The sequence below is a fragment of the Chiloscyllium plagiosum genome, chromosome 2, assembly GCF_004010195.1.
Source record: "Chiloscyllium plagiosum isolate BGI_BamShark_2017 chromosome 2, ASM401019v2, whole genome shotgun sequence".
NCBI lineage: Eukaryota > Metazoa > Chordata > Chondrichthyes > Orectolobiformes > Hemiscylliidae > Chiloscyllium > Chiloscyllium plagiosum.
The window spans coordinates 63308866-63322390 of NC_057711.1; the positions used below are offsets into that span (position 1 = coordinate 63308866).

General features: G+C 40.3%; 1 protein-coding gene across 5 annotated transcripts in view; it reads left to right on the forward strand.

Annotated features, from left to right (window-relative positions):
- The window catches only part of LOC122560288 (small conductance calcium-activated potassium channel protein 2-like), a 240128-nt gene that overhangs the window by 111485 nt on the left and 115118 nt on the right, over positions 1 to 13525 (forward strand). For all 5 annotated transcript variants that reach the window (XM_043710851.1, XM_043710841.1, XM_043710870.1 and 2 more), the window contains one exon: positions 1454 to 1872. In XM_043710851.1, the coding sequence (XP_043566786.1) occupies positions 1454 to 1872 (419 nt within the window). The remainder of the gene's footprint in view (positions 1 to 1453; positions 1873 to 13525) is intronic.

Here is a 13525-nt window from a genome sequence, read left to right on the forward strand (position 1 = left end):
GAACGCTGATAGGGGAGGGGAGGGAAATATATCCCTGGTGGTGTGGTCTGTTTGGAGGTGGCGGAAATGACGACGGATGATACGATGTATCTGGAGGTTGGTGGGGTGGTAGGTGAGGACCAGTGGGGTTCTGTCCTGGTGGCGATTGGAGGGGTGGGGCTCAAGAGCGGAGGAGCAGAAAGTGGAGGAGATGCGGTGGAGAGCATCGTCAATCACGTCAGCACCACCTTCCTAACCTGCAATCTTCTTCCTGACCTCTCCGCCCCACCCCCACTCCGGCCTATCACCCTCACCTTGACCTCCTTCCACCTATCGCATTTCCAACGCCCCTCCCCCAAGTCCCTCCTCCCTACCTTTTATCTTAGCCTGCTGGACACACTTTCCTCATTCCATGAAGAAGGGCTTATGCCCAAAACGTCGATTCTCCTGCTCCTTGGATGCTGCCTGACCTGCTGCGCTTTTCCAGCAACACATTTTCAGCTCTGATCTCCAGCATCTGCAGACCTCACTTTCTACTTGACGGAAGTACAAAATATTGTGTATGTGAAAATGCTTTGTTATAATTTACTTTATATTAGCAATATCAGAATTACTGAGATTGGAAACTCAGCAAGATAAATAATTGCTGGAAAAGCTCAGCAGGTCTGGCAACATCTGTGGAGACAAACTAGAGTTAATGTTTCGGGTTGAGTAACCCTTCCTTAGACGTTATGGTAGCTAGGAAAATGTGGTTTATGTGCAGAAGATGGGGCGAAGAGGGGATAAGGAGTAAATGTTAGGTGGAGATAGAGCCCAAAGAGAGAGAAGAACAATTGCAGAGTTGATAAAAACAACTTCTGCTCTCTTAATAAAAATCAAAAGAATTTTAGATGCTGTAAATCAGAAATAATTTCTGTCCACAGTTCTTTCGGTTTTGAAGATAAATAATTTACCATTCTTAATGGAAAATGAGACGCCAAGTCTCCTCAACTCCAAAGTTACATCCATTAAAGAAAGTTCATTTAAATGCTGTCTTTACCTTAAACATTAAACTTGCAGAGAATTTAAGTTTTGAAAAACAGTTTATGCAGGAGTTCTACAGATGAGGAGGACTAGTTAATTGTCTGTCTGTTGATTGTTCTGGAACAATAATTTTGTAGCTGAGAATTAGTGACATCTCATTTATAAATGATTGCCTTTTGATTTGTCCCAAATTTAAAAATGAAAACACAGTGAAGGTCTTTCGGTGGTTGAGTATAAAAGGCAGCATTGAATACATATTTAACCCCATGTTCATTTCCATTATGGTCTTATCTGACAAAAAAGCAGAAAAATGAAATAATGTTTCAAAGATATTTGAGTATCTCAAGGTACAGTGTTGTCTATACTGTTCTTTAAAGATGTTTTACTTGGCAGTTTCTGCTCTTGAAGTGAATATTTGCCAGTTTAATAAAACTATACTATTTCCTTACAGTTATTCATGGTAGACAATGGCGCAGATGACTGGAGAATAGCCATGACTTATGAGCGGATTTTTTTCATCTGTTTGGAAATACTGGTATGTGCTATTCACCCAATACCTGGAAACTATACATTCACATGGACAGCACGCCTTGCCTTTTCATATACAACATCTACAGCAATAGCAGATGTGGATATAATCTTATCAATACCAATGTTTCTTAGACTTTACCTAATTGCCAGAGTAATGCTGTTGCATAGCAAACTTTTTACGGATGCTTCTTCAAGAAGTATTGGAGCACTGAATAAAATAAACTTCAATACCCGTTTCGTAATGAAGACTTTAATGACAATATGTCCAGGAACAGTATTGCTGGTTTTCAGTATTTCGTTGTGGATAATTGCAGCATGGACTGTCCGAGCTTGTGAAAGGTAAGCTGTTACTGTGAATCAGTTTATTCAATGTTTAAACATGAGAGAATTATAGTTTTGTTCCAAATATTGTAATATTTTAGCAATCAAACTTTTTGGATGGACTTTTGCTACCAAAGTGGGTAGCTCAACACATGATCTATACTGACTCAACAGACCTGTCATGATATGAATTGTTCTCTTGGACTCCGTTTTCGCTCTTTGGAAATGGTGGTGGTAAAGAGAGGGGGTTGATTAACTTTGCTGGAAAATAGACAGCCTTCTATTCAGACCCCACATCAAAAACACCTCCTTTAAACATGTTCTTTAGTTGTCAGTCAAACTGTGAACTTAGAACTGCATTATGCCTTTTGAAACTCAGCCTAATATTCATAATGATAACTCTTTGGAAATATTAACACAGACCTCTATTGTAACAGCATAAACAGATTTTTTTTCTCTAAACTTTACATAATATCCTATTAGTAACTAGCAGAATTTTTTCAATCTCACTAACAGGTTTAATTTTTACTTTTTAAGGTTGATGGAATTAAAAAAAAGCTTCAGATTGTGACAGTTAAACAGACATTGCCCACCTTTACGTGCACTTACATTACAGCATCAATTTATGACTCCTGTTTGAGTTGAACTCCAAGTTTAACAATCCCAGCTGAATTTGGGTTTCCTGAGAGTTTGAATAATGTCAATGCTCTTCACCCACTTTGGGCATGTTGAGAGTGAGGGTGGAATGTTTGAGACCTCTTCCACTAGTGGCTTTTGGAATCCATGGTGTCTTTCTGACCCTACAACACTCTATCCTTTGCATGCTTGTAGTGTCTGTTACCAGCCTCTTAATAGATTTATTTATTATTGTTGCAGCCTTATTTATTTTGTTTTGTGAATTAGTTTTGTTAATTTTCTCTATTTGTTAAAGATTTAAGACAAATATTAACAGGATAAGCAGATACATTTGTGCCATAGTTTTGTGCAAAAGATTTACTGATCATAAGTGTACATGTTTAATTCATCTGATATATCATTCATCCTGCAATGCTTAAGTAGATTCTGTGTAATTGCACCTTACTTGTGATACTAAACTGAACAAACAACTTACATTTCAACAACACTCCCCAGCCACAAAAATGGATACCAAACAGGAATGAAAGAGTAGAGAATTTAATGATGAAGAAAACAAGACAAACAGCAAGGTTTTTGGAGACTTCTTGGGATGAACATGGCATTAATGTTTGGGAAGGAGTGTTTCGGAGAGCATTGTGACTCAAAATGGGTCATGGGGACAGATGAAATGAGGAGTAATCTTGTCCCTGAAGGGTAATGTGCACACAATAAAACAAGATTGAAGGTGAGCATTATGGAGCGAGCCAAAAGGTCATGAAAGGATATAAAAGATGTTAAAGTCAATTTGCTGGCACAGAGATTGCCAATGGGAGCTGGTCATATTGTGAAATGAAAATAATTGGGGATGCCGGCTGCAGAAATTTGAATGCATTCCAGTTCATTCAGAATGGCAAGGAGACTGAAGAAATTGGGCACGGAGATGGACAGTGGAAAACAGATTAGGTCATAGGAGACAAGGTTCAGTTTAGTATCACAATGATAGAAGGTCAAAGGAGACAACTGTTTAACTGGAATGATTGAAACAGTTCCAACCAGTATGTGAAACCAGTTTGGAAAGAGGTGATGCAGATTGCTGAGCAATTGTGACTTCTGCTGGTTGGAGATGGTCAACACTGGTCATGACCAAGAGGCTGTTGTCAATTCGAAATGGTCAGCACCGGCTGAACCTTCCCACCAAAACAAACATTGTCACTGTTTCTTTCCTTCTCCAGATTGAATACAAGTTATATAAAAGAGAATCAGAAAATTGACACCTAATGAATTAAGGCCTTGTGTATCAGCGGTATGGGGGCAACCCTGAAAAATCTACATTTGAAACCAAAATATACACAAATTGCCAGTGGAGATTTCAAACTTGATTAGGAAATTGCAACATAATTTAATTTAAATAATTAAATGGAATTCAATTAATAAATCTAAAATGAAAAGTTAATCTAATGGTGACTGAAACAATTTTGACTGCTGTAAAAAATGGCTCATTTAAAAATAACCTTTTAGGGAAGGTAAATCTATTGTCCCCACTTAGTCTGGGTCCAGACCCACGACAATGACTTTAACTCTTGAAAGTCCTTTAAAATATGGCTAGCAAGCCACTCAAGTAATTTCTACTTTCAACAAAATCTGACAAAAGGAATGGAATCCAATGGACCACCTGGCATTGATCGAAGCACTGGAAATTACGTTGTCACCCATCGCTTTATTGACCCTGCAAAGTCCTGTCTACCAGCAGCTGGGAGCTTGAAATTGGGGGCATTCTCCCATGGACTAGTCGATCAACAGGCTCACATTATATGCAAGGTATGATTCTAGGGAACGACTATGCCCCATGGACCACCATCACCATCCCAGGATATTTTCTGTCCCATTAGTAGGGCAGATCCAGTAGTGGCGGTGTTATATAACAGTGGTATACAGTTGGGAGATATTCCTCTTTCATGTTGACGACGACATGGAGTTAGCTTAGCGGGTGACAAGAGCATGGAATGCACTCTGGGTGGGGGACAACAATGTTTATTCATAAGTGGCTTGCAACAACATTACTGACCAAGATGGCCAAGTCTGAAAGGACATAGTTGCTGGACTGGATCTCTGACAGGAGGCACAAGAAAATATATACTTGACCTCGACCAATGATACAGTTGCCCATGAGTATATGGATACCAGACAGTCCTTCTACAGATGAAGTCCCACATCTACATTGAAGATATCCTCCATCATGTTGTGTGGCACTATCACAATAATGAATGAATACATTTTGAATTGATGTAACAACTCAAGACTGGCCATCCATAATGTTCTGCAAGCCACTTGTTTTGCAGCCCATCTAACATATTTTCAGCATGCACTCCCTCCATCACAGATGCATTGGGAGCAACAGTGCACACCATCTACAAAATGTTTTGCAACAGCTCACCAAGGCTCCTTGAGATAACATCTTCCAACCTTGTGACCTCTGCCATCCAGATGGACATGGGGAGCAGATACATGGGAACTCCGCTACCTGCAAGATCCTCTCAAAGCTGTAAACCATGCTGACTTGTAATTTATCACTGTCAGTGTGTCAAAATCCTGGAACTGCCTCCCCAACAGCATTATGGCTGTACTTACAGCACACAGACTGCATTGCTTGAGGAGAAAGCTTACCACCACCATCTTCTCATGGGCATTTAGGGATGGGTGATAAATGCCGGTCTAGTAACTGAATAATAAATAGTGATCTAAGTATTTACCTTAGATAAGTAAACACCTCCAGCACAAAATTTGCATGCAGCCCAGTTCAACTGCAGGTCATGTTGGTTCTTGTTGGGAACTTCTTTTTTATTATTGGATACACAGACTTTTGTTTATCTCCTTCTGTCATATTCTCTGCACTTAGACCATGAGTTCAGAGATGCTGGCTGAAGCATGCTGGTGCATAGAGAGAAGGAAATGTTCCACTGAATTTGTCCCGCAAAGCAATGCAGATGCTTAAAAGAAAATACAGAACAATCTCAATCACGAGTAATTCAGTAAAGCAGAAGCAAAGCCATCTCCTCAGTTGCCTGCACCTCACCTGAAATTTCTCCATCTATTTCTGCAAAGAAATTACAATAAAAATAAATAAAGTTTCTTACTGCACCCAGCAATGACATGCCTGCAGAGCTTTGTGGACTTTTGATTGTAGGCTGAAATCTCTTTGCCCGGCTGCAGGAGCAGTCACACTGGATTCAGCTGGTTTCTTGCAGGACTGGATTCAAACTGTGTTGAGTGCGATTTGCAGCTCTCACATTCAGCACACAGGAGGGTTCAGTCCTCTAATTTCTAGATATAGTGGAGGGGTCATGAATAGTCACCACAACAACAGCCTGCCATAATGTTCCTGGTATAGGAACTGAGAGTCTCAACAGCCATCTTTGTTGCCCGCAGCAGTCAGTGTCTGAAAGAAAGGTTAAAGAGTAAAAACCTTTTAATTGGGCCCAGTGCTGTCATTGCTTGCCCAAATCCTGTTTTCACCCCTCCACTCCCCACCTCTCTGTTTGCCCTACCCCTCAGGTCTGTGCCTGCATCTTGCTCTTGGTCAGTCCAGCTCCAGCCTAGGAAATGGTATTTAATCTTTTTTTGAAACTCAGTTTGCTTTCAAACAACACATCAATGATTCACACCTCACAGTCTGTGGGGACACACAAAAAAAATCTTGCATTGCACTTTTCAATAGATTGATAGCATATGCAAAGAGCCCTCAGTTGTTTATTGATGTGCAATTAGTTTATTCAAGACTAGTTTAAAAATAAGTGAAACACTGTTTTCTCATTGCAATAATAAGTTGTCAGTTCCTGTTTCTTATGGGAAAATCCCATTAGGTTTATTTATGACAGACAGATCTTTTTCAGCAATTCCAAGAAATTGCTGATAAACCAAGTAATCCTTATCTCTTATACCACGCTCCAAGTTCCACTTGTTCTTCAGTTTGCTGCCTGAGGGCAGGTCCAATCCAGAGCACCTTGACCCCTACCATAGCAAGGGGGCAGGTTCTGAGTGGACCTCCACTGGAACAAGTATCAAATCCTGTGTTGTTCGCAACAACTTTATCCACTGGCGGTCTGGAGAATTACTTCCACATCCCAATTCTCCAGGTTGCTGTGGCAATGTATATTTGCCCATGGGGCTATGGATAATTTTAGATGAGACTCCAATTTCTTTCTATTGTATGGCAAACTAGAAATCTCTCCCAATTCTTCCCTACTCCAATGGTAGGCAAAGTAGGGTTTAGGAATTGATTCTCAATCTGTTTGGCTACATTATTAATCCACCTTCTTTGGCCATCAAATCTTGGAGTGGAACTTGAAGCCAGAGCTTTTGGCTCTGAGGTGAAGCTGCACCACAGGATCAGAATCTAAGTAGTAAGCTGTGATAAAAGCCATGTTCATTGTGTTAAGTTTTTTTGAATGAGGTCAAAAACACGTTTTCAACTTTATAAAGTTTTCTTATCATAGCAATGTGGTACTTTCCTAGATGATCATTGGTACTTTATAAGGTTTTTCACCTATACTGTATGTTGCCCTGGGTAAGGGTTGTTTAAGGTAGTTCTCTGGCACCAATCCTCCTTTGTCTTTGCTTTATCTAGGGCCTATCTAATGATTGGTGGCTGAGGGTACATCACGGTAAAGTGACTGTATAAGAGGCATTGTACTGTGAAGAATTATTACATGATAGATGTTCATAAACTACCTTTGGTCAAGCATAATTGCAAGGAATTTACAAATCTGGTTATTCTAAAATCTGGAGTAGAGCACTTTCTCCACCCACGTGGCACCAATGAAATGTGGAGATATAGTGGAGATCAAAGTATGACCTTGACACAGTCTGTTAGAGCAAACACAGCAAGTTTATTGTATTCTAATCAGCCCCTGCTGAGCTTCCAGCCTCATTCTGCCTGAATTTAGAAGTTTGTACAGCTTCTTTACTGTTACTCAGTCCAACTTGTCTGGACATTTCATCCACTGCACACATGACACAACCGATCATACTGATCACACTCACCTACAGCCACACCCCCAGATCCCATGCAAACCGTGATCAGACCATGCTCTTCTAGCTGCTGAGCACCATGATTTCTAGCAGCAGCATTGCAATGTTCCATTGAGATTGGACCTGCCAATGTTCATTCTAACTTTACCTCGAAAATGTAACCTTTACTGTTTAACCCAAACAAATGATTAGTCAAACAATGCTTTTTTTCACACATGCACACAAAGCTATCTTGCAACCCTTATGTTTCCAGTGTCTGGTGTGGCACGTCAGCCCATGTTAGAGCTAATGTAACCTGAACCTTAATCCTTTCAGTGTCATTACCTTCTACAATGTCCTACATTTTAACAGCAGGATGCCATGTGAACCATATTTTAATCAATCAGTCTTTACGAAGCAAAATATTCTCTAAATTAGAAAAACAACTTGAATTTATATCATGTCTTTACCAGAGTATTCTGATGTGCTTCACAGAAGCAAAAGCGAGCTGGTACTGAGCTGCATAATGAGATATTGGACAGAAACCTGAGGTTTTTGTGGGCAAATTCAGATTGGGAAGGTTGGCAAGATTGTTTCGGAAGTCGAAGTGGAAAGACTGTTTTAGATCTCCCTGCCACCATGCCATGTTGCTAGCAGATAGAAAGGTGGCAGATACCCACCTATCTGCTTGGAAACCCACTGAACCACTTAATTAGCTAATTAAGGCCTTTTTCCAATCTCCATTAGCATTTTGGCAGTGGTGAGGAGGAGCCTTTCACTCTATGTACAGAGATGGCTGGTTAAACACTGGTGGCTGGGCTCTGAACAGGGGTATTTCTTTTTGGACTCTCTCTGGTACATAAAAGATACCTTGGTGCAATGGTTGTCCCATGACTTTAATGTCACTTCCATCAGTGATTAACCAAGACACTGAGGAACAGAATTAGGCCATTCAGCCCATTGAGTTTGCTCCACTATTCCACCATGGCTGATATGTTTTTCAACCCCATTCTCCTACCTTCTCCCGTTGATCCCTTTACCAATCAAGAACCTGTCTATCTCTGTATTAAATACACTCAATGACTTGGCCTCTACAGCCTTCTGTGGCAATGGGTTCCACAGATTCACCACCCTCTGGCTGAAGAAATTCCTCTCATTTTGTTTCTAAAGAGTTGTGCCTTCATTCTGACGCTGTCCCCTCTATCCTTACCAACTCCTCACCAGGGCCTATTTCCCTGAATGAGCCAGAACCCATTTTACTTGGCTTTGAGAGTGGACTAGGAGAAAGTGAGGACTGCCGATGCTGGAGATCAGAGTTGAAAAGTGTGGCGCTGGAAAAGAACAGCAGGTCAGGCAGCAGCCGAGGAGCAGGAGAATCGATGTTTCGGGCAAAAGCCCTTAATCAGGAATGGAATGAAGGGCTTATGCCCGAAATGTCAATTCTTCTGCTCCTTGGATGCTGCCTGACTTGATCTGCTTTTCTAGCACAACACTTTTCGACTTTCAAATTGCACGTCATGCTTGTCCTTCGGATGCTGTTCCAACAATAACGACTTCTCGTGCTGCCATGGAGGTTGCTGAGTCACTGAATGTTTCCTTTTCAGGGAGATCTGACATCTCTAATGAGATGTGACTTTTCTGCACCTAATTGGCTGTTGCCCATAAAATGCAGCCCAATATCCTGGTCTTTGCCGAATCTATTGGCCCTGATGGCAAAACCCCTGCCACCTCCGGAAAAGTTTTGGAAATTAGATCCACCCATCTGATGCTTGTTCAAAAGGTTAGGAATTTCTTAAAGGAGGGTGGAGAGTAGGAGAAGGTACAGAGAGGGAAATCCAGAACTTGAACCTGCACTGTCAAATGTGTCATTTTTTCAAATGAGACATTATGGACAGCGCGGTGTCTCAGTGGTTAGCACTGCTGCCTCACAGCGCCAGGGACCTGGGTTCGATTCCAAACTTGGACGACTGTGTGTGGAGTTTGCACATTCTCCCAGTGTCTGTGTAGGTTTCCTCCCACAGTCCAAAGATGTGCAGGTTAGGTGAATTGGTTATGCTAAACTGCCCAAAGTGTTCAGGGATGTGGAGGTTAGGTGCATTAGTCAGGGGTAAATATAGAATAATAGGGTAGGGGAATGGGTCTGGATGGGTTACTCTTTGGAGGGTCAGTGTGGACTTGTTGGACTAAAGGGCCTGTTTCCACACTGTAGGGATTCTATGAAAACCTTAGTACATTCAATCAAAGCTTCATCTGCCAATCTGGCTGGCTGGAACAGATGCCTCTTATTGTGAAGTAAATTTGAGAAGTTCTCCCCAGTGTCCCAGCTAATACTTATTCCCTCAATCAATATCACAATAACAACTGACTTGGTTATTGTCAAATTGCTGTTTGCGGGACATGTTATGTCCAAATCGGTTGCTGCACTTCATACGTCTCAATATTGACTGCACTTCATAAATATTTCGCTAGCTGTAAAGCTGTTTGAAACAGGTTGGTTCTGAAAAGCAGAAATGCAAATCTTTGTTTTTTAATAAAAACATACCTTGACCAAGCATCCTTCTCATTTACATATATTTGAAAGAAAAGTATTTGTGTGGTTATTCACTTGTCACTTTTTTTCTCTCCTGAATCCTTCTCATTTAGATTAAATAGTTGAATACTGCCATTGCTGGTATTTCAATACTATTAGCAAATAACTATAATCTAGTAAAAGACTATCTGGTTACAAACAAGTTATAGGAGACCATAAAGTCTTATTTAATTTGAAATAAATATGTCTTTGAGTTTCCAAATAGACATGAATAATAACTTTGAAAAGAAATGTTGTTCTTCAAAATGAAAAGAGAACTTGTGTTTTATAAATGGTTGTTTATTTTCTGTAAGATACTCCACATGAATGATTTCTTTCCACTGAATCGAATGCCAAATTTAGAAGTACTTTTCCATCATAATAAATAACATGCAGCCATAACTGATGCACAATTAAACTTGTCTCCCAGCAGTACAGCTTCTGCAACAGAATCATTCAGTCTTGAAGTTAAACGGTTGTTGGTGCACCCATTTTCTTAATATTAATCCCACTCATATTACTGTTTAGGTATATGTCTGTGCAGTTGGCTTTCAGTATGAACCTTATTATTCATGCAGCATATTATTAAAGACCTTCAGCAATCTGTGATCTATTGAATAGGTACCTGCCTGTGGTAACCCTGTATTAAATGTAAATTGCTTGAATTTCAAATTTATTAGAATGGAGCTGAAGGATTGTTGAAGTATTTTTGTTTTTAGCTTAGTTTGCGATTACTGTGATTTTAGATATAATTCTTTGTGTTTCAATTTTTTTTGACCTAATGTTTGACATACCTTTTGACTTGTATTAGTTTGAAAATTGTCAACTTGCTGAGAATATTAACTACCTTGATGTTCTCAGTATTAGAGAAACTAACTCTATAGTGTAAAGACCATGTCTTTTTGTATATTTGATTGTGGACTTAAAAGACAATGAACTGGTTTAAAAACACAAGAATTATTGGAAGGATTGCAGCACTTCTTAAAAGTAAATAATCTGACTCTCATTGTAAGTGCTGTTTTCATAGCTGCTGTTGAAGTGGTAATGGAAGCTTAATTTTCAGACTCTCTGGAGTCAAGGGTGTGTATGAATGGAGGTCTGGCTGGCAACAATTAGCTGACTGGTCTGTGGACTACTGACCAGTTATCAATGACAATGCCGACTGCCTGCCAACAAGTATATGATTGGCTTCTAGGTAGCTGAACAGCTTGGGGGTGTGAATGGAATCATCAGAAGCAAGGGAATCCATGAAACAGTAGGAGCTGTCTGTTTTCTCTGTCGTAAAAATCTTCTCAAGCCTGAAGATAGCCCTGTTTACTTCCTCTTTTAAAATTGCTGTAAGCTGTAACTTTTAATTGATAAATCAAATAACTTTCGAAATGTGAGCCAATCCCTCAGTCCCTCCTGCAAACAAGTGAAACTATCTGGAGAAGGAAGATTGAGGAGCAGATTCTGATCAGCACAATAATCATCTTGGCAAACCTTGTGAACAGGGACCACTGAACTGCTGTACCAGTCTTCCCCTGCACCCATAACACCCATATTTTGTTCTTCTGTCTATCTGCACATATGTAGAGAGGGAGTTTTTGAAGGGACTAGAGTTTTAGGTTGGATGGTTACTAATTGTTTACCTGTAGCTCAAATCTATTCACTTATAATAAATAGTATTGCTTATTAAGTACAGAGATGTATTCCATGCTTTCTGTTAGCCTGGGTCTAAACATTAAGCAAATGGGGGAATTTTGTATACTTTCATAAAATCATTGATTTTTATAGTGACTTGGTGAATAGTAGGGCATGCTACCCTAGTGAGACTTGACAATAAATAATAAATCATTGCAAACATTCTGCAAAAATGTTGCCAGGACTGGGGGGGGGGGGGGGAGTTGCTGAATCGGCTGGGGATTTTTTTCTCAGGGGCTGAGGCTGAGGGGTGACCTTAAAGAGGCTTATAAAATCATGAAGGGCATGGAGAGGATGAGTAGCCTAGGGTGGGTGAGTTCAAAACCAGAGGGCATAGGTTTAAGGTCAGGGGAGAAAGATTTAAGTAGAACCTGTGAGGTAACTTTATTATGCAGTGGGTGGTGCATGTATGGAACGAGCTGCCAGAGGAAGTAGAGGAGGTAGGTACAGTTACAACTTTTAAAGGGCATCTGGAGGGGTATATGAATAGGGAGGGTTTAGAGGGATATGGGCCAAGTGCTGGCAAATGGGACTGAGTCAGAGTGGGAATGTCTGATTGGCATGGACGAGTTGGGCCAACAAGTCTGTTTCCATGCTGTATGGCTGTATGACTTTATAAGGTATAAAGCTCACTAATACAGAACCTGCCTCTCACCATAGCAACATTTACCAAAATACAATTATTTCATCAAAACATTAATAATATTCCTGAGTTTCTAACATTTATTTTCCATGTCTCTGAGTGGGAAGTGTCTGCTGTCAAACAGTAGTGGACTTTATGGACGAGTAGGAATTTCCTGTCCATCATTTTCATTGTTTGTCTGAATCAGTTAGGGCACATCAGGATGGGTTTCGAGAATTTCAGGGTTGTCAGAATTTTAACTTCCATTATGTGATTCTAGGTAGTAGTCCAGACTTTCAAAGTAAAAATAAATGTTGGAAATATACAGTGGTTCTGGCAACACCGTTGGAGAGAAAAACTGAGTTAATTTTTCAGGTCTGTGATCTTTGATCAAAACTGGGCAAAAAGTCAGAAATGTGGCGTGGTTTGGGCAAATAAGGGAGAGGGGATCTTGGTCAAAAGAGCTAAACAGAATGTCTGTGATGGGATCGAAAGTAAGAATAAATAATAAAGGATTCAGTTTGTAAGGCCAAAGTGAGCGGTCGGGGACTCCTCAGTCACTCCCAAAAATCCCTCCCTTTAACATTATACCTTTTTCTGCAAGTACAGCTGATGTATCATAATTTTTTTTACCTTTCCCTCTTGTCACCAATCAAGGCCTGAGTGAGACAGCAATGACTACATTCTTCCTTCAGTTTAGTGCACTGTGTGCAACACTCTCTATGGAGGAGATCAAAGGCGATGGGTGATGGTTCTTTAGAACTTCTCCATTCAGTCTGTAAGCGTGATCCCAAGCTTCCTATTATCTGCCATGTTAATTCTCCACCTTGCTTCCATACTGATATTTCTGTAATATTTTGATGAAATTAAACCCTTGCTTAAATGACAGCATCTCGTAATTGAAGGGAGTTTCTCGAAATGGAAAAAGGTGACCAGTGGTGTTCCACAGGGGTCAGTGTTGGGGCCATTGTTGTTTGTAATATACATAAATGATCTAGAAGAGGGCACTGTTGGTATGATCAGCAAGTTTGCAGATGACGCAAAGATTGGTGGAGTAGCAGAAAGCATAATGGACTGTCAGAGAATACAGGAGGATATAGATAGACTGGAGAGTTGGTGGAAAAGTGGCAGATGGCTTTCAATCAAGGCAAATGTGAGGTGATGCATTTGGGCAA